This window comes from Idiotropiscis lumnitzeri, unplaced genomic scaffold, assembly GCF_059441095.1.
Source record: "Idiotropiscis lumnitzeri isolate Australia: NSW breed Sydney's pygmy pipehorse unplaced genomic scaffold, RoL_Ilum_1.0 HiC_scaffold_35, whole genome shotgun sequence".
Lineage (NCBI taxonomy): Eukaryota > Metazoa > Chordata > Actinopteri > Syngnathiformes > Syngnathidae > Idiotropiscis > Idiotropiscis lumnitzeri.
The window spans coordinates 2,072,338-2,097,988 of record NW_028283573.1 but is presented as its reverse complement, the minus strand read 5'-3'; the positions used below and the strand labels follow the sequence as shown (position 1 = coordinate 2,097,988).

Here is a 25,651-nt window from a genome sequence, read left to right as displayed (position 1 = left end):
GCACCTCCTAGGGCAGGCCGGCGTCCTGCCTGTTTTCCCGCATGTCTCCCTGCTGCATCTGATTTAAATGAGCAGATAATCAGCAAGGGCTGCAGAAGGTCTAGATAATGATCCTGATTGACCCGATTCATAAGGTGTGCGTGCATTACAAAGCCAAGTGTCTCAAGATTAGGGGTTATCATCACTGTAGGTAATTTATGTAGATTGAGGTTAATGTTAGAGCACTATTTGAACTTTATGTATAATTAGGACCACATCTAATTAGCATTGTATAGAGACATTTACATGCAACTGCTCATGTTTGTTTTGATTCATATTTTATGTTCTACAGAATCCACCCATACACACACAAGCAAATTAAGCAGGCCAAAGAGAAAACCTGGTCTGGTCACGTATCACATGTACAAAATGATGTACTACAATTGCTAGACAACTGTTCGAACTTCTCTTTCTCTTTCAGCGACGGCCATTCAGTAATTACAAAATAAATACCGTATTTTCGCAGTCATAGGACGCGCTGCCTCAAAGGGCAACACCTGTTGAGGGTGCTCTTTCTGTCTTTGAAGCACACACTGGGCACGCCGCCTTACAAGGCGCTAGCTCAGCTGCTTTTAGCATAGCAATAGCTCGGCTGCTCGCGCTGACTCAACCCATGGCAATGATAAGACAGACTACAACATTGTGGACAGCTGCCCTTTTGTCCAGCTTTCTCCCACACCATCACCCAAACACCATAGTCACATAATGTATAGTCATGGTCACTTTGAAGCATAGATGACTCACACTTTGTCCAGCAGGGTGTGCTAACATGCACTCCGAACAGCCCAATGAGTAAAAGGGTTGATGGTTGCGCGTGATACTTTGTCCATATAATGAGCGTAGTCGCCTTACAAGGCGCTGTGTTAGTTTAGGGGAAGATTTGGGACTTTTAAGTGCGCCTTATGACTGCGAAAATACGGTACATTTAAAATTAACTCCAATGGCCCATGTATTAAATTGCCAGAGTAGCAAAAATTAAGAATATGTTGTCTAGAATTAGGGTTCCATGAACCTAAGTGGTAGTTTCGGTTTGTTGGTGTTTCGACCAAAGCATTTTCAGTTTCATTTTATTTCGTTAATGAAAACGGTTTTTTTTTCAATTTTATTTTTAGTTTCTTCAGTTTCCGTTGCCTAAAATAACCTTGGGTCCACCCGCTAAAAGGTGCCATAAATTAGTTATACCAGAAAATATGTTTCAACATCAGCGTCGCTTCACGTGGTGTTGTACGCCTCAAGATTCTTTGGGGATTCAAACAGTATCTTGGACAAAGACTTCCTGCTCTTTGGGGCCCTACATTTCAGCGAACGTCGCGAAAGGGCCTATAGTAGCCAGGCGAGCGTTGCCCAACGACCAGGGAGTTCTTGCTCAACACCTAATCTCTGGCAAAAAAAACCTTACTTTTTGCCTGCTTCGAACACATCGACGACGATACTTTGCGCTGATGAGCCAACAGGAGCACATGGCAAGAAAATGACTGACCAAGCCAATATGGCAATGCTGTTATGTTAAAAAAAACAACAAAAAAATCTGAAAAAAAAACTACAATATTGTGATTTTTTAAAAAATGTTTTACAAGACTAAGTTCTACAGCAGCGTGGCCTTTTTTTTGTTGCCAACCCTCAAAACCTCGTGATAATTATCGCTTCGTGAGGTTGATAGTGTAATCGTATTGTGACATTTGGATATCGATACATCCCTATTGTACACACGCAGGCACACCCCCACACACACACACACACACACCCCGGGCCCTGTTGTGGGTTTTTGCTAACACAGAACAAATCTGCAACGCATTTACTGCTCTCACCGCAAACCATCTTCTGTGCAACCACACATCTGATATGTCTCAGTATTGACATCTAGTAGAGCTTTCTGCACTTCTTCAAGATAAATATATTACTCATCTCTTTCTTTTTCAAATACACACAAAAATATGACTTTTCATTTCCTAATGCACTCCTCTGATATGCAGCGTCCTAAGACATTGTCATTTGCATTATATACTCCATTAAGAAAAATTAGGCAGAATAAACTGGTGGAATACAAATGATATGTCGGTATTGCCTAATTGCACATCAACTAGTAATTGGGTCGCAGCATGAGAGTTTAGAACTTTTCAAGAAGGTCCTACGGACCACTTGAGTAAAAAGTCCGACTGGGTTCTGCTGTTTCCATAAAACGACTTGGAAACCTCAACATACATTAACTACGAACAACCGCCGTAACTTTTGTCCTCTTGGTAATTATAGAAACTTTGCACAGTATACACGTTATGAAGGAGAATGAGGGACACGGTGAAAAGGGCAGAGTTTTCCCGGAGACAAAATTCCTAATACAGCAGTAAAGAAATATGGGGATGCTATGGACATTATTCGGAAAACTACGAGGAATAAGATGTAATGGTTGCAAAAAATTGGAAGGTTACACGAAATAAATCGGGCTTGTCATGATAATGAATGGCGATTGTCTAAGAAAATGAAAAAAAATTAAATGAGTCTGTCCACAGTATGCCTGGATTTTTTTTTCTTTTAGTTTCATTTTATGAATGTTTTGGAAAAATCAGCAAAGAACTGAAGCCGCAAAACGCAAAGCCCCAATTTTATCCTATTAATATTTCAATGTTATTCTTGTAACATTTGCTGTACTATTTTAACATCTCAGCTGTTCTATTATTTCAAATTTGTTCTTGTAATTTTACAACTTGGAAGTATTAACAGTTCAACTTTATTCTGCTATTTCAATGACATACTTGTAATATTCCAAACTTTAGTGCACAAATCAATCCATATAAAGCAAGAGCATACAAATATAAAAAGTAATATTTTACTTAATGATGGTAATATTTCAACTTTATTTTTATTTTACACCTAATTGTGGTAAGATATTTTTAGTTTTCCATACGGCCCTGATACTCCTTGAACACAGTGCACGGCACGTACACGCGTGAGTGTGCGTGTACACCAGCAGAGAATGACCTAAACTCAGAACATTTGTTGTCTTTGCCTAACTAGTGATCTAGTAATGAGGGTTGCATTTTTTACTTTGGAAGCTTTCCATGGGAATTACTGAGAATAAATTAGGAATTTACCAAGAATTGGTTGGATTACATTTAGACACAAAAAGAATGGTGTGTAACCGCTTATAAATGCCACAAGATGGTGGCAAAACGTGCTTCACCGCCTTCTTGCGAGCAATTTAAGATTGATTTGTTACAAATATCAGACATGCAGTTATGATAAAAGCATTTTATGATATTTCTACAAGGGAGGCACTCAAGGTTGAAGGCTCGGTCATCTTCGATCGATATCTATACGCTTCCGATCGCCTGCCTGAAATGTATGCGTTTTGCTTCCTTTTTGGAAATAATCCTCAGCCCCCGTAGCTTGGAAAACCGGTTGCACTGTTTTAAATCTAACTGAAAAAAGGGAAGCAATGCGATGAGGTGTGCTACGGCGGTGTTGAAAGTGACACCGTTGCTATTTTTAGACACAGCGGGATATCGTCTCACTGACATATCGCCCAACCCTAGAGATATATGTAGAAAAAGTTTGAAGTAATAATAATAATATTAGGCAAATCCATGAATACATTTCCCAAATTTCCCATGAAAAATTTACTTTAAAACTTTGCAGAAATTTCCCCTTTGCAACCCCGCTAGCATCACACCAGTTGCGCTGAGAATGACGAATTGGCCAGCAACAGCTCATTGCCGTTACATGCGACAAGGGATCAAGTTCCTTGGCCAGTGCGATATCCGGCGTCCCCGCAGCAGGTCCTATAAAACCGACTCCATGTTTTCGCAATACTCGTGGTCCCCCAGGTTATATATGAACTGCGTCCTGTCCACTTTGGGAGCCTCCGAGAGCGACGGGTAGAAGTCGCCCGGCGCCAGGTTGGCCTCATGGCTCTTGATGTAGGCGTTGTAGTTGCGGCGGAGGCAGTACCAGGTGGTGGTGTACAAGAGGAAGGCCACCGCCTTGAGGGTGATGGCCAGACTCACGTACAGCCGGCGGTATGACAGGTTGTCGTACAGCAGGCACGCACCTTTATCGCCACAGTCCGAGCTCCAGAACAGGCACGTGGAGTCGATGCCCGCCCCAAAGATCAGGGGTGGCGGGATGAAGCCTGGGGGGGACACCAAACGGCTTTTGTTACTTTGAACTCATTGAGTGCCCAGAACAACCTAAGTGCATTAGAATGAAAACATTCAGTGCCAAGGCCAAGTTACGGCATTTGATTGATACATTTTAAATTTTTCCAATGGGAGGGGTTGAATTGGGTGCGATGCGCTGGCCCTTTAAATTGCAAGCGCTTTCAGATGTGCTATTGAGCTTGAAGCACGTCCGACCTCACAGCTGCTAACCTTACATGCGGCTATGTCTTCCCAGTTTTGCGGGCTGCACGGGAACTACCGGGAAATGCCAGGTGCCAAGCTAACTCACTCCACATCAGCGATGAGCTGCAACTAAACGCCATTCTTCCTCATGTGTAGCCTCTCCTCCAAGTCACAAATCCTCACCTCCATGCTAGCGAATGAGTAACACATGTGACAAGTATCGTTATTATCGTTATGGCAAGTAGCAAGAGGACTGATGAACAGGAGAAGACGGAAAAGCCCTGCTAACCGCTAAGCTCCTCTTGTGAAATATAGATTAGTGACACTTTCACCAGAAGTCGGAGAGTAATCAACAATGAACAACAAATTGGCTGGTGAGTAAGCATGTGAACGAATACAAAATTCAATTTAAAAACAGAATGTCATACAACTGAGTACCAATGGTAGAAAGCGCTATACAAGTGACAACCCATTTACTATTTACCACTTATACAGCAAGCACACATCTGAGAGCCAGAAATAAATCTGTATGGCGATTTTTGCGATATTTTGTTTGTACTCATCGAAATATGAATGAAAATAGAAATGTGCTTGCTAAAAATTGCGCTATTATTTTGTGAGTTGGGTTTGTCAGTCATATAAATTGCAATAATATGCAAAGGTTAAATTGACAAAACTGGACTCTTCTTGTTGTTTAATTTTTTGCCTTTATTTCCTCATTTTTTAAAAAGGATTTTGGCAATTGTGCTATTATGCTAACGATTTCTAATATAGTGGATGGCCACCAGAATTGTAAAAACCCACAAATACAGTCATTATACGGTAATTGCCATCATTTGCTCCCCACCAAAGTCGAGCATTGGAGAAAAATATTTCAAAAAAGTGGGCATTGACATGAAAAAGAAGGGATGGACCCCCCCCTCCAAAAATATCCACAAATAGGTGAATCCTTGAATTCTGAGGTGCAAATTTACAGAGGTCCACTCTTTTGCACCATAGAATGCTGAGTTATAATTTGAAGATGTGTACAATACATATTCTCCAGATTTCTTTTTTTTGTTGTTGTTTTTTTAGAAATATAACTTTGCTAGCCCATTCAGAAATTGAGTGAACTTTTGCTTTTCGGCAACAGACTGGGATACAACCGTCCAACATCACTTCATGCGCTTACCAAGCAGTTCTTTTAGCCTGCTATGTTGCCAAATTTCTCTTTGATATCTATTTACAGCCACTGAGAAGTACTTTCGCTTCTATTTCTTATAAACATTGGAAAAAAAAAAGTCTTCCTGCCAATATCCAAATTGTGTGTGGTAAGACATTAGAGGGTCCTACCTAAGAGTCGCAGCAAAAGAAACAAGACGCCAAGCGCGTATGACTTGAGTTCGGGGGTGACGGTCCTGATGAGGACGATAACGGAGGGCGTCTGGGCCATGGCGCCCACCAGGCTGCACAAGCAGATGATGCACAGGAAGATGAGGAAAGCTTCCTGGCACCCGGCCGTCGGACATTTGCCCGCAACCGCTGTTGCCAATTCGCTCTCGGAGGAGACGCAAGCACATCCGCTGAGGTTCTGCGTGTGGATAAAAAAAAAAAAGAACATTTCCAAGATGAACGCCACCGCTACGGCTAGACAGAATGTGCTACAGACTATTTGGGATGCAGTCAGGGTCCCGGAAATGGATTTTTTTAGCTCTCCGACGATGCTGATGGACACATGACATGTTTTGTGTCAAGTGCCATTGTGCTTTTTCTTAGACATTACATTTTAAGAAAAGATCAATTCAATTCTTTCACATATTCCATTTTGATTCCAATAAATCACTGAAGGCGGCACGGTGACACGGAGCTTCTCCTCACGAGCGTCACGGCGGAGCTGGAGCCTATCCCAGCTGTCTTTGGGCAGTAGGCGGGGTACACCCTGGATTGGTCGCCAGACAATCGCAGGCCACACAAAGACAAACAAGCATCCACCCTCTCAAACACACCTAGGGCCAATTTAGAGTGTCCAATCGACCCTGTTATGCATGTTTTTGAAATGTGGGAGGACACAGGAATACCCGAAGAAAAGCCACGCAGGCACTGGGAGAACATGCAAACTCCACACAGAAAGGCCAGAGCCGGAATCAAACCCACAAGCTCTGCATTGTGAGGCCATCGTGCTAACCAATCATTCACCGTGCCGCAGACGATATTACATTCTAATAATATTTTTTTAAATGTGGAATTTGTCAACATTAAATGATTTCAACACAATTCATTGTAGGTTTTATAAAACTTGAAATTAAACTACAATTGAATAAAGATTACAATGTACAAAAAAAACTCACTTTTAACATTAAGTGTAAGATGAATATAAATGTAAGGGCTGCTTCATTACATTCAAATGTGTTAAATAATATGGAACATAAAATTAAACATGTTTGCAACAACTTTAATTAAGAGGACAAGTATTGTGTTTTCTGCGTCATCAGGGGTGGGCAACTGCAGTCCGCGAGGGCCGCTGTCATGCACATTTTAGATGTCTCCCTCTTCCAACACACCTGATTGAAATGATCAGCGAGTTCTGCAGAAGCTGGACAATGATCCGCAATATTTGAATCAGGTGTGTTGCCAAGAAGGGAGACATCTAAAATGTAGATCAGGGCACTCGAAGACTAAATTGAGAAATAAAAAGAGTGAAATGGTTTCTATAAAAATACATTTTTAAAAAATCTGACTTTTTGTATTGTCAGCAGTATTACTGATTTTCACTTTCAACAAAAAAAATCCATCATCGTGAAACTAAATTATTTTTCTGCTTAATTGTGAGATAAATGCAAACGAAGAATGACGCATTAAATTTCAATCAAAAAAATAAGAACAGTTGATATACGACAGAAAGTCGCTAAGAGATTAAAAAATAACTTCAATTTATAAGGAACAAAATAGCAAATTTCAATAATTTCAATGAACTTGTATTTTCTACAACATTGTTGAACAGCAAAAAAATGAAAGACCCGATGTAAAAATACATTCAAATGATTTTTACTGCCATCTAAAAGTTTTGAATGGCTCATAAGTTTTTCTGCCCACAATACTAATTTATCGAGAAAAGCTGCGATGACCTGATCAGCGGTGTTCGTGCATCCGGCGAAGCAGGCCGACAGGTAGGTGACGCCGTTGGAGCCGCATACGGGGCTGATGGATGATGTGAAGCAGTTGCACTGATTCATGCACACCGCCTCGGGCTTCTTGCCCACCTGCAGCGTACTGAACACACACGCACGCACATGCACACGCACACAGACACTTAAATTACTGCTATTGCTGATCCTGACCACTTTATTTCAGACCCACACCAGTAACAAGTATTCACTCTTTGAGTAGTGACTATTACCAAGTACCAATACCTGTAGTACCTTCGTTATATCAAATTTTATTTACCACAAGGACAAGAAATGGAGAACAAAGACTTTTCTTTCCGACCCGATCCCTTAAAATAACACCAGTACCAAACTAATTTTAGCTCAAGGCCCACATGGAGAAAAATCTATTGCCAAGTGGGCATGATCTCAAAACAATTAGCATCAATATTACGCAGTTTTTCGCTATTCGCGTGTGCCATCTTGAACTTTATTCTCCGCAAATAGCGGAGACCAACTGTAAATATCTTAATATATAAAAAAAAAAAGATTTAGAACGTGTCGATTTTCAATTTTTTCCCGAAAAGACATTTTGTATAGAACACACAATAACATGAGCGAAAGATAAATCTGTAAATAAATAAACATAAGGGTTAGGGTTAATAAACACAAATATCCAGTGGCAGGAAAAAAGGTCCCAATCAAAATATGTGGTTGTACAAGTTCTTTTCAATTGAATACACAGCGCTTTAAATAAGATTTTGGTAAACCTGCCATTCAAACAGAATTTGGAAACAAGTCTGTCATTTTGTTCCTGAGCGAACGATCAATTCTAATTGTGGTGGCTCAGTCTGAACACTAGATGTCAACCTCGTCCTGACGAAAATGCATTAGGCTAATATTAAACAAGACAAGCTAGAAATGAAGAACTAAGCATGCTCACATTATACGGCCAGGACAATGATTCACTACTTCGTTGAGTTTGTTCAAACAAATTACGGAAAAGATTTAAGGTCATGATAGAAGTGAAGTGAAATAAGTTTAGAAATGTATCGTACTTGTGTGCAACTAAAATCAGCCATTTGATGAATTTGGGGTGGCGGTTTATTCAATTGGGCCGTACCAATTTCTATACTTTACCAAATCATCTGGCGGGCTGGATTAAACCTGTTTGCGGGCCTGAATTGGCCCGCGAGCCAACTTTTGACAACCCTGGTTTCAAGTGAAGACTTTAGAGGGGGACCATCAATTACTCATGTTTTTTGTTCTTTCTACCACAAATACTTTAACATCATTGAAAACGACGACGTATGAAACATGGACTGCTTTAAATCTAAACTGAAGGAAAATACCTTTCTCAAACTGGGGAAATGGCTGCCATTTGGGGAAAAAAAAGTGTTATTAATGTACAGTAATACCATTTGACAGCAACACTTTTTTACTTTTCACATTCTTCCATTTGAGGGGAATGCTACGTTTTGTTATTTCTTCAAAACTAAAGGTTGTTGATTGTTTGGCCTTACTTGTTGCCGTACATGACGGTGACACCTGCCACAGAGCCCGTGTTACAGCCCAGGAAGAGGAAGGAGACGTAGCAGGCGGTGGAGATCAGGTTGACCAGCATGGCCATGCGGATGGCGCCGAGTGCCGACAGGTTGAGTTTCTTCACCAGAAGGCCGCCCATGAAGATGCCCAGGCAGGCGCACGGGATGGCCGTCATACCTGCCGACGGACAACTCCGGTCAAACAGCTCACCTTGTTGGGATGTTTTACACCGATTGGTGTCTTGTTTGTTTTTTGCACTCGCTGGGTGAGGGTGACTGCATTTTGCATTTGCCTTCTACAGTATGTGCAGACCTAGCAGCTGGTTGGCCGAGGTGGTGGTGAGGTTGAACTGCTGCTCCAGGTATTTGCCCAAAAAGGCGGCAAAGCCAGCCACGACGGCAATTTCCATGCAGGCGGCCAGAATGATGCAGGTGAACACCGGATTGGATAGCAGGTGTTTGGTCACCTTGGGGATTACTGTGGACCAAAGGCACAACAATGACACAGCAATGAGATAACGGGTTGCAAGTTTCTGTGCAAGGCAATGGGAGGATGCAAAAATGATGGTGGCTTTGGACAAACGTCAAATACATGGCAAGTCGGGGCGGCATGGCTCAGTGGAAGAGCGGCCGTCTCCAGACTCGAGAAGTTGTGGGTTCAAACCCTAGCCATTGCGGCCATGTGGAAGATAGTGAGCCCGCAGTTGGTCTTGATGCTGCAGAATTAGGAAGTAGATGAATGTGAAAACGTTTGAAGCACTTTGAGTGCCTAAATAGGTGGAAAAAGTGCTGTCAAAGTAAAAGACCATTTACCAACTTTATTTAGGGTGCACACATTATGTCACAGTTAAGCCAAATAGGAGCACCTTCCCCGGGCACGGGCGGGGCGAAATGAAACCGAGTTCAACCGAACGGAGACACGCTTCGGGGGAGCAGGTCCGGCGTGCGTGACAATTAAGCCCGAGAGGAGCACCTCTTCCGCCCGGGCACGAGCGCAGCGCGAGGCTGTCAGTTATGAATGAATAAACGAATAAATAAATAAATGAAGAATGCCACCTTTCATTTCACAGGGCACACCGGACGGCGTACCAGCAGGTAAAAGTCGAAGTGATTAAATAAATACAAAAAGAAGTAATTGAATAAATACAAAAATAATGGCTGGGGAATAAAAAAAAATAAGTTTTAATAATAATTTTTTTTTTGTTATAACATGAATGTCATTGTCTCTCTCTCTCTACCCGTATATATATATACATATATATATATATATATATATTTTTTTTTTTTTTTTTTAAGCATTTTTGAAGGTGCGCCGCTACTTTGCGGATTTTCAGTTTTCGCGGGTGGTCTCGGTCCCAATTAACCACGATAACCGGGTTATTACTGTATTCAGGACCTAAGCTATTCAGCGATTTATAGACCAGGAGCATCCATCCATCCATCTGTACCGCTTCTCCTCACGCGGGTCGCGGGGGGTGCTGGAGCCTATCCCAGCTATCTTCAGGCAGTAGGCGGGGTCACAGCCTGAACTTGTTGCCAGCCAATCGCAGGGCACACAGAGACGAACAACCATCCGCACTCACACTCATACCTGGGGGCATATTTAGAGTGTCCAATCAACCTGCCGTGCATGTTTTTGGAATGTGGGAGGAAACCGGAGTACCCGGACGAAACCCACGCAGGCACGGGAAAGAACATGCAAACTCCACACAGTAGGGCCAGAGCCGGAATCAAACCCACGACCGCTGTAGTCTCTCACTGTGAGGCCATCGTGCTAACCGGTCGGGCCACTGTGCCGCCTGGACCAGGAGCAGAATATGAAAATCCACTCGGGAGCTGATTGAGAGCCAGTGTCAAGCCATTAGGACTTGATTTTTTTGTTGCGGTCAGACCCGAACTGCAGCTGCTTGGTGCGCTTTTGAGGGTGTCCAGAAAACCCTTCGCACAGGTTCTATATTTTGCCAAATGCCAAAGTAGGTTGTACATATCTGAAAGTGCTTTCTGGATTTAGTTTTTCTTGCCTTCCACACACCTGAACTGCCTTTGTCACTCCTGGTTTAGCGTGGCAATAGGCATACAGCTCAAAAGGAGCAGCGTCGTATGTTTTCATCCACGCCTGGTACCAAACATAAGCAAGGTCGCAGGTAAAACGTGGACCGGTATTCCTGAGATCAGGCCGCTCAATAGCATTGACCTGAGGCTGAGGAGCTGACACTATCAAGTCAATGGAAACAACAACAGGTTATTCATTGAGATGCATTTTTTTGTTTTTGGGAGGGCCTTTGGAAACAAGTATTTTAGTGGGGCAGAAAGCATGCAAACAACCTTTGCCACTCACTGATAGACAATTTGGAACCTAACATGCAAACGCCACAAAAGGGAAGACGAGAATTGAACCCATACTTTCTGGACTGTAGTGCAGATGTGCTGAACACAATTGCACCGTGCTGCTGCACAAAGTATACAAGCAAAGAAATGCAGCAAAAATGACACGTTTTTTAAATTTTTTTTACACTGTATAAATTCCTCTTTAGTCGGCTAACTATTTGCAGGTTTTCTCAAACAGAATCGTACTCCAGGTCAGGGGTCCTCACCCTTTTTCCGCCACGGGCCAATTCATACAAATTCAAAACTTCTGCGGACCGGTAATGCATATTGTGCAGAGCGGCCCTCGTACGTGCTATGGTTTTTACTCCTTTCACGAACGTGGGGGTCTATTAGAATCTCTATGACTAAATGGTTTTATTCAAGGCTTTGATCTGTTTTCATTGGCTAAAAATTCCAAATGTATTTGTATAGACAGAAAGAAAACAGAGCAATGTGAATAGCCATAACCAACTCTGATGTTATGATATACAGTTGTAAGGGTTATACTCAGCTCTTCATTATTCACCTTCTGTATTAATTTGTTTAGCGGTACTGAAAGAAAGATAATGCTGAAAAGGTTCCACCGAAATTGGCTGAAGTTGCATAAACACTTTCAAAGATGACGTGAAAAATTTCAGGCCACCTTTTCGGCATACTAAAAACTATAAAGAAGACATTCAAAATAAATCAATACAGAAGGTAAATTACAAAGGCAAAACGTTTATTAATTCTTATTTTAGGCTGTGGTCGCCTTGTGCAAAGTTTGGACAAGAGCATGTTGCTTCCATGAAGGAAAATAAGAAAAAAGTTCATAAGTAGATTGAATTAAAATAGATTGCACAAAAAAAAAAAAGTGTGATAATTCTGAAAGATTAATTGCAACTTGAAAGGAAGTGAGCAAATACAATAGAATGGCCTGGACTAAACTAATGACAGTAAGCCACTGCAACATTCTGAACAGTTTGAACATTTAATGTAGCTTTGCCTCCCACTGGGTTTGGGTTAGCCTGTGCGTGATGAACGCTCACCCCTGAGTTGCTGACAGCAGGTGGCGCTGCTGGCCAACTCGTGGTTGGCCACAGCTCCGTTGCTGGGCTTGGGAGCTTCTGAGTTTGGACTGAGAGGAGCAGGAGGAAGCATGGGCTGCTCACTGTCAGGACCCTCCTCTCTCTCCTTGGTGGGCAACGACTGAGGGAAGCCAAACATCAGGAGCGCCGAGCAGAAGAGTAAGGCACCGCACAGGAGGAAGCCCACCCACCAGGCACCGATCCACCGTGGGTCTTCCGGGGTGATGCCAAGCTTGTCTGCCAGCACACACGGCCTGGGTCACATCCAGTACAGAGCAAGACACATACGCGTGCGCCAAATGAGAAAACTCACCGGTGTCAATGAAGATAGCGTCCACGTAGAACTTGGTGCAGACGGAGCCCAGGATAAAGCCACAAGCGGGCCCGAACACCAGAGTGGAAAAGAGGATCCCTGCACACCATATTTGAAGGGGGGACAATACGCAAAGGATCGGATCAGCAGATATTTAGCATTTTACGCAAAATCAGAGAACCGTTGCAATAAGTTCATGTCATAGTTTGAATATCAATCAATGACCTCAACAAAGAAATAAGACATGACAGCAAACACAATTTTGTTCATTCCAGGGACGTTCTGTTAAACCGTCATTCATAATCTCAGCAGATAAACTCGGGCAAGTGCACCCTCGGTCTTCATGGTTCCCGCTTTATTTGTTATGGTGTGATGACTCAGTTCAGGTTGTCAAGATTTCCAGATGGCTTTACAAATACGTGTGAATAGCAAAACATTTCGAGGTGAACAGAATGGATATTTTCAAAAAAAGGTACACACAATAAATACGCAGCGACATGCTGATCTGCAAATAGAAACATTGATTCAAAACACATTCATGACATTATTGCCATTTCACTCATTTAAGAAATTTCAGAATGCTCATATTAATTGCAACAAGAAGGAATGTTTCTTAAATTTAAATATTTGCAATGAATGAATGCGTGAACAAAACTACACAAAGACAATTTTTGTTTTTCTTGAAGGGATTAAGGACAGAAATTCCTAAACTTAAGCGCATGAATACCACATGGCAAATTTGTGGGCTCCAAAATTCATTTTGCACTTGTTTACTCGATATGTACAAAACAAAGTTGTAGTAGCTCACCAAAGCCGTGTTCGTATGCTGTAAATGATACTCCTGGGGGAGTACATCAGACGTAATTCAATAACGGATATCTGCTCTTGTCTTTTTTGCCTCCATCTAATTTGTTTAGAGACCAATAGAACAAGGCTGGGAAAGTGAGTGGCCACAAGGTTTTCCCTTCCAGGAATTTAAATACCACACAGATGCAGGCACTATTGTTTGAAACTAATAGGAATGTTCACGGCGATCCTTAAAAAAATAAATAAATAAAAAAAACAAAAAAACAGGAGCTGTATTTTGTTGTATCATGATGTCAAATGCGTTCCGGAAACAACATGGGAAATTTGTAACCTACTACTTGGTAAAGTTCACAGGAACATCACTTCAAGCTCTGAGAATAGATGTACTTGGTCTGGAAAGAGATCCCCAGAGGAGATCTGTTGTCTCATCAGGAAACTTTCCAGATGTTGGTGGGAACACATACAAGCCCAAAGATGTTTTGTTTTTTTCCACCACTGTGATGATGCTCATTGAGAATTTAGAGGATATTTAGTCCTGCTGCCAACTATTTAGTCCAATCATGACATCATGTGGAAATAAATGCTGCTTTATGTCAGCAGCAGGTGTCTTCAAGACGCCGCTTGCAAGTCCAAATAATAAATAAATAATAAAATGGCGCCCATTTGACTTGTCACTTGGTAGAACGGATCAAAGTTCCCATTCAGTGACCACTTTGACTCAGTCGACCAGGTGAAGGTAAAAGTCGAAAAGCAGCGGCGTCAGTGCATCATTGAGAGTCGCGCCCATCTTGACCAAGAAGCAAAAATCCCTCGATGTGGGCATCATGAAAGAGCTAAGACTGTAGTGGCCAAATCATCATTCTGGGAGTTTGGAAATAAAATAATAATATAGAATCCACTATTGATCATGTCCAACTTGGTGCGAATGCTGCGGCAAAAGAAGGCTCAAAGCCCCACCATCAGGACTGGGATGCAGAACTGCTAACCACGTGTTCACCAAACTGCCCACGACAAGTCATTTGCTAATATAGATCTGGATTCAAATTCTCAAACGTCATCAGCACCAAGTAGGATATTTCCAACATCACAGCATTAAGGCATTTCCATAATGCAAAGATTGTGAGACTTCATGAGAGTTAGAAAAGAGAGTGAAAAGATCATGTAATGGAGAGCTCCACAGAGCTACTGTGTTCTCTCAAAAAAGACTCTGCAAGTTTGGTTACTTTGGCAACAAAAGTCCCAACAATTGAAATATCAACTAAGTGCATTATGTCTGCTCTGTCCAGCCGCAGTTCATTATATGCTTTCGCTGCACAAAGCCAATTCCTTCATCTCCTGCAGTAATCCTGCTCAAGTTGGCTCAGTAATCCCCGAGTGTGATAAAACACGGCAGCCTGTGCCATTTTCACAAGGGAGCGCACCAATACAAGACGGCCAGCTTGAGCGTTGCAAAAGATATGAGAAGCAGAACGCCTAAATGTCAAGAGGAGGACAACAAAAAGGAGTCCGGACACCAATGTCCCAAAATGGCCGTGTTGTGTCTGCAAAAGATAAATAGCTTTCAAACAAAAGGCCATCTCTTCCGCTTCCACCCTCACGTGAGGTCAGAACTTCAGAGGAACTTGACCAGGATTGAAAGGCCATGCACTGTCCTAATGACCACTCCGGTGAGATAACGACCGACAGTTACACAAAAGAGTCAATCTAAAAAAAGGCCGCTCAACGACCAACTTCCTTCTTAGTAGAGTGAATAATCTTATTTGAAAAAAAATTGAATGAGCTGAGCAATCATGGCTCAGCTTCAGAAAACAGGCGAGTCGTGATTGGTTGTGACCTGAACCCTGAGTAACTGTGACGTCATTTTCAGGCTAAGAAAGGCCGCATTTTGCTGCTTAACTCACGTTCCACAAACTTAAATGTGAATACCATTTTTATATTAGTGGAAGGCACAAAGAATATTTTATTTCCCCAAAATTTTACAAGCGCATTTTTTTTTTCTTTTATTCTAAATTCCTGCAATGGCTCAATATTCTCAACTTGTAGGACGTGAGGAGTCTTTCCTTGTTGGGAAACATAATCCTCTCAACCTGAACATAAAAATAAATCAACGCGTTCCTCGTCTGCCGTCTCCTATAGTTACCCATCCGTTGATTGTGCACAGCCATGACCTAAATAACAAGCTTAAAGTCGATTCAACACAAATTCAGCGGCCATTTCACCAGCCCGCACAAAAGTTCTGCTTGTGTCAAATCAAGCCAAATTTGCCAATTCAAGGAAAAAAAAAATGAAGACATGTTTGACGTTTAACGTTCCTCTTACGCCTTATGCTCAATTAAAAGTAAATCTAATGGACACGTTGAAAACTTTTTTTGCTTTGTTTTGACCTCACAGGATGAGCAGCAAAGTTAAGAGCAGACCTTTGTGCGTTTTCTCTCTGGCCTCAACGTACGGTGGCAATAAACCTTGCTTGAAATCGGAGGCCCAACGCTGGGTGTCAAAAAACGCTTCACACATGCTATGAAAATGAGCCACATAGTGCCCATTGAACCTTTTGCTTTTGCAACGTTTGTCCTCCTTGCAAAATAAAAGTGCTTATTTGGAGTTCTAGCCAACCTGTGATCTGCTTTCGCGCCATGTAGGCCAATGCCATTAGGCTACTTAAAGTTGACCTGCACAAACATAATCTTTCGAGTCCAATTAACCTTGTGTCAGGAAGACCGAAGAGCACTAATTGACCTCAATTAATTGCATGGCAGACACTTTTTTTCTCAAGCACAAACAGTGAGGCTCAAATTGACTTGTAAAGTGTTGCCAAGCACTGATCATCGAAACAAGTGAAATCATGACGTTGTCTGTTTGCAATTTTGGTTAAGATAAGGCTGGAATTCCACCTCTACTTGTAAGAAGTATTTTTGGCATTTTTTAAATATCTACATTTGTTTCACATTACAAATGTACAAACCTTAAGAGTGCTCTGATTTATGTTTACAAAATAGAGTTTGCACTATGTATGCACATTTTCTAATAATTTGTTCCACATTTATTTGCATTGTAGATGTGAGAAGATATTACAATTGTTTCCAAAGGACTTTGCAAATTCTGTTTAAATAAGAGTGTATTTAATCTATACTGAACAGTGTTTGACTTTTATCTAGTCATTGTGAAGGTTAAATGTTACATTTTAAAATAAAACTAATCGGAATTCAGCCCTTTTTTCCTTTTATTAATTTTCAATAGTAAATAAAAAGAAAAAAAACTTACTTGTATTGCAATATAGTTTTCAGCCATATCGCCCAGCCCTAAATTGACCTACTGTAGCCTCCCCATGCGCATATTGATCAGAGTGCATTTAATTAGGTTCTGCATTGTCTCCAATACTCATCATGCAACGCCACAGATATGCGGATCTTGTGCTGAACATGCTCCAGAATAATCCATGACGCAACAATTTAGGCTCCACGCAATCAATGAGGCTCAAGCCACAAGGGGCGCGTGGATGCGCATTTCCACGGCAAAGTCCTTACGAAAGGTCTGCTGCTTCAAATCTGGGAGTTAAATTCAGAGCTGAGCTTCAGCTTTATGATTTCTAAACTCTTGAGTGGTTTCCAAGCAGGGAGGCATGGCCATATTAGCAATGGATGCACTGAGCATCTCAAGCCAATGGTAGAAACAACCCCTCGACACCCCCCCCACCACCGCGCTCTCAAAAAACCCAAGACGCCTGATTGTGTGGCAATGGCTTGCTGAGGCTGTAGTGCTTACAAACTCTCGCCTACCACCTCTTATCCGCATGCTCCTAAACTCATCCCCCCACCACCCACGCCTCCCGCCCCCCCAACTCAAAAATGGATGACAAAAATCCTGTTTTAATCAGCAGTGTCGGAGCCTGGCCTAGATTGCCTTGAGAAAGCTGCATGGTGGCCGAGGTTTACTGATAAACGTGAAAGGTGCCACGAGCACGCTTAGGCCCAAATAATTGTCACCAAGCAGCACCAGGCAAACTACTGCTTCGGTTTCTGGTTTCCAGCGTCTGGCTAATCAGCCTTGCTGCAGCTGCTGCTACAGATGGCAACATAAAGGGATAAACATCATGGAAATATCGGCAAGTATTGGCAGTCTCCATCTGAAATCATTGCAACATTTTAAAAAAAATAGGAGGGAGTCCATGGGGGTCAAGCTCTCTGGAGTGTGTGAGGGGAGACGAAATTCAGCTCATTTCAAGTGTGTATAAGCAGCAGTATTTCAATTTTGAAGGGTTTAATGAATTGGGGAAAATAATTAGCTTGTTTTCAAATTAGCCATGTACATTTTTAAGAATGACATTGCAGAAGGCACCTGTTTATGGGCCTGCATGCCATTTTAAATATTACTGCTTTTCAACATCTTTGGGTTTGGAAAAAGAAAAAAAAAAGTATTCGATCATTTTATCGTTTAGCCAGAGATGACAAATTCATTTTCTATTCCTTGCCAACAATACTTACGATTGGAGCCACGTTTATCAAATGAATCATTTAGTTATTTTAATAATTTAATGACATGATTACATGTTAGCATCATCTCAAACAATATATTTGGCATGGTAATTCTTTCAATTTCTTCATGTAACCATATTTTCAGAATTGGCTGCAGCATCAGCGACGTAGACGTGCAGTGATGACAGTCAAGATGAGCTTGACGATGAGTACATGCGCTCAGCTGTACCGCCTGACTCTGGGAAATTTGTGAATGAGGGTGGCATCTCGGTAGATGCCACCACCGGAACTGAGCCACGAGAAAAGTTGAATGGAAACATACAAAAAATAAACTTGACAGAATCATGACTACTAAATTGTAAGGCTGCACAATATTGAAAAAAAAAATACAATACGGTTGTCAAATACAATATTGATATTATTGCGGGATTTAGCATACACCCAAAGAAATGACCAACCAAATATAAATATATAAATAACCATAACCCAACCAAATATTTTTTTCACGCAGCAAAATAAGCAAGCTCATTGTATTCTGAGTAAATTAATTGTAATTAGCTAAAAAAGGTTTAACCGTTAGATGGCGATGCACAATTAAGTTTGCATCTGACTGGTCAATTCAGATAAAAGCATACAATTCCATGAGAAACTATACCGACACTATTTACTTCCAGTCCATCTATTAAAATCATTTCAAGAGAGAAAAATATGCTGACCAGGTGTGATATTGCTGGAGCTGAGGAAATGAAACAAGTTGATCACGACAAGTGTGCCTTAGAAATGGCTGACTGAATAACTTGCTCCTGCTGCACTACGCACAGACTCCTCTTAAGGACTAACACCGCTGCCGAATGAAATATTAACAAATTATAAGACACACAGAGACATTTCATAGCATTTGTAGATTTTGATTATTATGCAAACAACCCAGTCATATACGTACATGCATACACAAAACACAAACTGAGAAAAAAAAGTGCCCTGCCCACAAGCCGAGTATACTGTACTTGTGAATAATTAACATTTGTATTACAAAAACATGAGCACAATGACACGCTTAATCATTAAAACATTTCAATTTAAGCAAAGTCAGTTGCTCCTGCCACTCGTTTCTTGTTTGTCGTAGTCTTGTCCGTTTCTTTGTTGTTCCTGTCACTTGTATAATGCTCGCTTTTCTACCTTCGTACTCGTCGCGCTTCACACTATGACCTCATCTCCCGAGGGATGACATCCCATCAGGAGCAGCCGGGAATCGAACCCACAACCTCTTGGTTGGGAAACGACCACGCCAACACTGATCCACGCCGGGTCACGAGTCTAAGGTTAGGTTTGTTGCTTTGAATTTGTTTTTTGGACTTTAGTTCATCGGTGCCTTATCGTCTTTTTTCACATTTGAAAATCGATATTTTGTGTGAGCACTCCTGCCTTGCTTCCTGCAATTTGGTCCTGAACCTGCCAGACCGTAACACCTGACTCATCATGTCTGATGCAGCTTCCTTCCTCGCCCAACAAAGTTACCAAAATCGTACGTCTCAAAACGTACCTATCTTCGCTATTTTCACTCGTTACTGGAAAAAAATAAAAATAACATCCCTCAGATCAGCAGCCAGCCAAAACCGAGTCGGTTCACTTCCTGTTTGACTTGATGTGCTCATCATTAATTAGCCTGCAGGCAAAGGCAGCATGTTGTTGACCGGCCGGCTGGTGAGGAGATAATCACACGTTGGCCACCAAAACCATCATCAGTGCTATGCACTAGCAAGTAGCTAAGTTGCTAACGCCTTACTGTTCAAATGTTCATCGATGGTCTTGCAGTAAAAACAACAAATTGGGGCTTGCGAGGTAAACTCAGCATGTAGCTTATGTCAAGGCCTGGAAAAAAACATTTAGGATCTAATCCTTCAAGATGACGTTAACATGAGCCGAGTTTAAGTGGCTTAAACAAACGTAATCGTGCAGTCAGAACATTTCAGCAGAAATGATGAAAGGTCTCTTGAGAACCTTTAGTCAATGGTGACTACCGCCAACAAGCCTACCGAATAACCAACGAGGCTAAATTTAGCCTGAGTGGAAATTGTGTAATGTCTCATCATTATAAGCCTTTTATTTGTAGCTTTGAAGAAAAGTTTAGCCACAGCGGTCAATGGCAGGAAAAAAACTAAACTAAACAAACCGTCCAGATAAGAAGGAGTTTTTATGTGGAGCCACAACAAAGGCACGTTGTGCTTCTTTCTCCGTATCAAGCTGCTAATCTGTCATTCCCGCTTGGGCTGTGTGGAAAAGTGCGAGACGGACGGACGTGAACGAGCATACTGAGCTGCTCAGTCTGCCATCCAGTTTAGCGTCGTTGGGTGAAAACAAGCCACAGTGCGCGTTCAATGACACCTTTGGGATCAGATTGACTCACACAAAAGTACTCCGACAAAGTATCTTAGTACAAGTACACATACTAAGTATCGTGATTCAACTCCTTTACATTAAAAAAAAAAAGAGCAACTGAATTGTGCTTCAGCACGAAAACAAAAATTCTTTTTTTCATGTCAAATAACAAACCCAATTTTGAGAACTTGACAAATTAATAACATTGAATAAAAGTTTGAATATAAGATTCAAACTCAAGTTTGCCAGGCGAAATGAAAAAAAGTCACTTTATCTCAAATGTTACTTTTTATTTTTTAACCAAAAGCTTTAGTGTTGGCTTGACTTTGATATTGTCAAAACAACATTCTCCCAAAAAATGTTTTTTTAACATTATCTAGAGGACATAGAAAAGAAAAAAACATGTTTTGAGAAGGTAGAGACGTGTTAGGTGCTAAAAGGAATCAAATTAAGACAATTAATCGACAACTTGAAGCTATTGTTGACGTCAAGTTGTCCAACTCTTCTAATTTCAGACTCTCAACAGTAATTCCTGTGGTTGATATCGTCCTTAATTAACGAAAGCAGCTCAATTATCTTGCGTTTAATCAACTGAAGACATTTGCAAACTTCAACTTTTACTTTGCAAAACAATAAACAAACCAGAAACTGAATCAGTTGGAAAACGGTGAATGAGTAGCTTATCAATCCTCTAGTGTGATATTGCTCAAAGTTTTTACTACACAAAGAAAACCAGAACAATTGGTTAGGAAACAGTAAATGGGAAATTGTACTACACTTTCATGCATAATAAAATTGTATCCAACTATTCAACTCATTAATGGAGTAATCGATAAAATAATTGATTCTGAAAAATTCTAGTGACAGCTCTAGCTTTAATGTAGAGAGCAAAATAAATGCTCAAATATGGACGCAGCACATGTAAAATCTACTCAAGTAGAGTAATGTGAGTAACTCGTACTTAGTTACGTCCTCGACAGTGGCCTCAGAATTATTTGAGGCTATTTTTTGGAGATAATTTGCAAATATGTAGCATCACATCACTCTGTCGCAATGTAAACTAAAGAATACAGAGGAAAATCTGAGGTTTTTTTTTTTAGGAATGGAATCAAATCTTGATTATGATCAAGAAGAGATGAGAATGGCTGTTTGTCAATATGTGATCTATGATTGACTGTGATTGATTGGTTGAGGTTCTCGAAAAAAAAAAAATTATAAATCATACGGTGTAGTACGTGGAGCCTGCAAAGACTGTTTGGCGAGCGGTCGCAGTTGTTAGAACGCAAAAGCTTGGTCCATTTGCAAGGGCGTGAACTTGTCACGCATACTCTGGTTATTTTTCAAGTTTGGTCAGTTGCATTGCGATACAGCCGCCAACATAAGGATTGATCTTTCTTCTCTTATAATTTAAGTAGAAACACATGTGTTGTTTTTTTGGTTTTTTTTTTTTTAAGTCTTGACATTAAGAGCAATGCCACAGATTTCTCTCCATGTCACCATTTAATGTGCGATACCATACGGCTCGTCATACTCTCACAACCTCAGCTGTTTAAAATCTTCAGAGCAGGCTGGCGTGACGTGGTGGTTGGGAAAAAAAAAAAAAACTCCCAGCGTGTCCTGTACAGTATATATTTATGCAGGCTGGCGTCCTGTGGGAAGAGCCAAAATTAGCGGAGGACATTAAAAGGTCATAGAGCGGCGGGAATGGAGCGGTCCAATCACATTGATTCCCTTCAGTCAGAGTCGGGAAAAACAAAAGCCCAACCTGTGCCCATAAAAGACGTGCAAAGGAGTTCCTTGAAGAAGACAAGACTGGCGCTCGTGTTGCTTCGGGTTGGCGTGCACACCGTCGAAAGTGGGCGGCTAGAGTTGTATTTCACAAGCCTTCGTGGTATGCGTGCAAGACCCACCCCACTCGGATCCAGCGCATGGGCAGGCTGCTTGGCATTCCTGCTCCAAGCAGCAATTACGGCCCGTCTTGAGGTCTCTGTTCTCATTGCAAAGCCAAGCGAAGCGCCGCCACACTACAACAAGGCAGGACGTGTCTCTGTCAAAGTCTTTCAATTCGCACCCGGCACTAATTTTAGCCCGCAACACTGTGTTCCACCAACGGAGATAGCGTATATTGTGTCAAGTATTATAATTTTTTTTTTTTTTTTTGGGTTTACAGGGTTCACAGCTTCCAATCACAGTATGCAGGACATATGCAAAACCGACCGGAAACCAGCAAACATGAAGCCGCATGCGTAAACGGATGAAGAATGAAAATAAAGTGTCGTCGGGAAATAAATTGTTGTCGGGTGTGAAGGCAAATCTTGCAGAATTTCAGACAATCTCTTCCATTCATGCAGCAGCTGCCACATGACATGCCTGCAGCGGAGGGATTAGAACGATCAGCTGAGCGCGACTCAATACCACATTGTTCCCCGCTACTCACCGCTTGTTTTTGCTCCAAAGCCTCGCAGCTTATCAAAGGAGGACAGGACCCAGCGACTGCCAAAATCCAATCGTTCCCAGTCCACATCCTCGCTCGAACGAGCATACAAAGAGCAGCTCTGGTGCCACAATGGCAAGGCCTTTTGGGAACTTCGAAACGTCCCCTTTCCTGACCTGAGGTGCTTTTCCTAAGAAGATCATGTTGTCTTGACAAACAAACATGACAAATGCTCATTTGGGGAATCAGCTTTTTCCTTGGGGGTTAGGCAGTCCACATGTGCATGGGAGACAGAAAAAAGTGGCCACACAGCACACGGCTCCTCTCCCAAAGACGTTGCGCTCGCCTCCATTCAGGCTCTCTTGGCTACAAAGCTTTAACAAGCAGCAGGGCCCATGCAGGGCCTAAAAGAAAAGAAGAAGCAGTATGTGCTGCTATTGTTTACAAAAGGACAGTAATGCCACGCAGCTCACAGGGTTTAAGCGACCTTTTGTGTTCCAACAAAGATAAACATCATGGCAGCATCCCGAACTGGCCATCGAGCTTTAGTAAATGTGCACTGTAAGCGCCTCTTTGAAGAGCGGCACCAGTTGAGAAGGGCTTGTCTAGCGCAAAAGACGTCGAAGCGGCATCTGACCTGCGCTGCCACTCAAAGCAAGATTACAAATGTGCTCACGTGGCCCTCACACAGACAGGCCTGTGCTTGAGTGTCAGACAACCAGGGCGCATGTAAATACTGCGTTGACTCGAATTATGCAGTTGTCGCTGCACGGCAACAGACTGGATGCACTTTGGTCAAGTGTGACAGGACTTTTGGGAGTGAAGAACAGGAAAAGCGGCAGTATCAATTGATCAGGGAAGAAAAAAAATCCTCGTTGAGAAACATCAGAAAATTGGGTCTTTGTTGACAGAAGAAATCACATTCTGAAAGCGGCTAGGTGTCTAGGTGTCAATTAGCCAATCCTGTAAAATAAGTCGCGTAATTGCATGCGGAAAGAACGAAAGCCGAATGAGGGCACTGCGGTGGACTCTGGCGTACGTTATTCAGCCGTCGCAGCGCCACTCAACTGTACGTCAAGAGCAGAGGGACATGAGCTGAAGCAGCTGTGAAGACAAAACTCATCTGCAACACGTTACAACTCCCAGTTGAAGTTTACTGTACGAATATGACATTGAAGCTTGTGGAAGCTACCATTAGCTAAGTTGTGGTGGAACCGGCAGAAACTGTACTGGCCCGCTGGAGTCACGAATTGTATTATTATTTCATATTTAGCAATTTAGAATTTGCCAACTATGGTAAAAATAGCTTGATCCACTGAAGTGGATAAAACTCCAAAACTATGGGGTTAAAAGTAGAGATGGACTGATAATCGGGGCCGATATTTGGCATTTTACCAATTATCGGCATTGTCTTTTTTTTTTTTATATATATATTTTTTTTTTACTTTCGAGGCCGATAAATTAAACGCCGGTTTATTTTGGCTGGCGGCAGCATATTTCTCTCCCTCTCTCTCTGCTGGGCTGGTAGCCCTGCCTTCAGAAGCATATTGGCCTGCCCACAGCACCATCTGATTGGCTCCTTGTGCAGTCGGTAGCAGCCAATGAGCAGTAAGCTGCCCGTTTGCTTTTTCACCTCGAGTCACACGCACTACGGGAGAGGCCCCAGAACAGAAGAAGGTAAGCTGAGCCTGGGAGCTTCATGCACTTTCTGTGCGACTTTTGAAACTAAGCGGTCTTATTTTCTAAAAGCTAAAAAAGCTTTAACATGTAAATCACTAAAGTCTTGAACTAAACGTGCTTAAAAACCGTTCGACTAAGTATCTTTATTTTTTATTTATCTTTCCAAATTTTGAGACCCTTTTTACCCCTTTTTTTGACAAATGCATATTGGCCTCAAATATCGGTTCTCTGCCTCCACGACTACTAGGAATCTGTATCGGCCCTAAAAAAAACAGATCGGTCTCACACTAGTTCAAAGCAGTAATGTGTTGATTTCATGGGATTCATTTATCAAATTTGCATTGGCCTACTCAGGCCAGCGCCTGTTTGATGCGTGATGGACCGACAAAGTGCCAAACTCTCTCAGGGCCATCGGCCCACCGCTAATATCATCGGACTCTGTGACGCCTAAAACGAAGACAACGAAACATTGTGCAGCATATTCGAGCACAATAATGTCGAGCACAGTATTTCAGAGAATAAATTGTGCTGTCTTAATATTACCATAAAATGCAAAGGCTTATGAGCGCAAATTAGCATCAGTGTTACAATGACTCACCTATGTAGAGAGAGGAGTCTTTTTTCTTGACATGATCGTCGATGTAAGACACTCCGAGGGGCTGCACGGGCGTTGCTCCGATGCCAAGCAGGACCTGCGCCCCGATCAGCAGCAGGTACATCATGTTGGTGTTAGTCCTGTTTGCGCACACGGCGTCCTCGGCCAACTGGACTTCCCCGCTGCTGGCGTTGGAGCACACGTCCCGTCCCACGTCGGTCCTCCACGTGTCCCCGATCTCGTACTGGTTAGTCAAAAACTCGGGCAGAGCAGAGAGGAGGGCGCCGAGCGCCATGATGATGCCCCCGCAGCCGATCAGACGGGGCCGATGCGCCTTGGCCCCGAAGTAGCTGACGAACAGGATGAGCGCCAGGTTGCCGATCTCAAAGCTGCTGGCAATCACGCCGACGTCGGCACTTTGCAGGTTGAAGCGCCTCTCCAGGGTGGTCAGGACACTCACCTGTAAACCACAGCACACGGGTAAGATAGGTCAGA

The 25,651-nt window shown here is 42.2% G+C and overlaps 1 protein-coding gene across 1 annotated transcript in view; it reads right to left on the bottom strand.

The window, feature by feature from the left end:
• Positions 1-663: 663 nt before the first annotated feature.
• The window catches only part of slco3a1a (solute carrier organic anion transporter family member 3A1a), a 30,450-nt gene continuing 5,462 nt past the window's right edge, over positions 664-25,651 (bottom strand). The window contains exons 2-9 of the mRNA XM_088287238.1: positions 25,160-25,616; positions 12,790-12,888; positions 12,438-12,713; positions 9,356-9,520; positions 9,022-9,220; positions 7,481-7,625; positions 5,709-5,946; positions 664-4,165 (exon numbers count right to left, since the gene is read on the bottom strand). Of these exons, the coding sequence (XP_088143364.1) occupies positions 3,816-4,165; positions 5,709-5,946; positions 7,481-7,625; positions 9,022-9,220; positions 9,356-9,520; positions 12,438-12,713; positions 12,790-12,888; positions 25,160-25,616 (1,929 nt within the window). The 3' untranslated portion in view covers positions 664-3,815. The remainder of the gene's footprint in view (positions 4,166-5,708; positions 5,947-7,480; positions 7,626-9,021; positions 9,221-9,355; positions 9,521-12,437; positions 12,714-12,789; positions 12,889-25,159; positions 25,617-25,651) is intronic.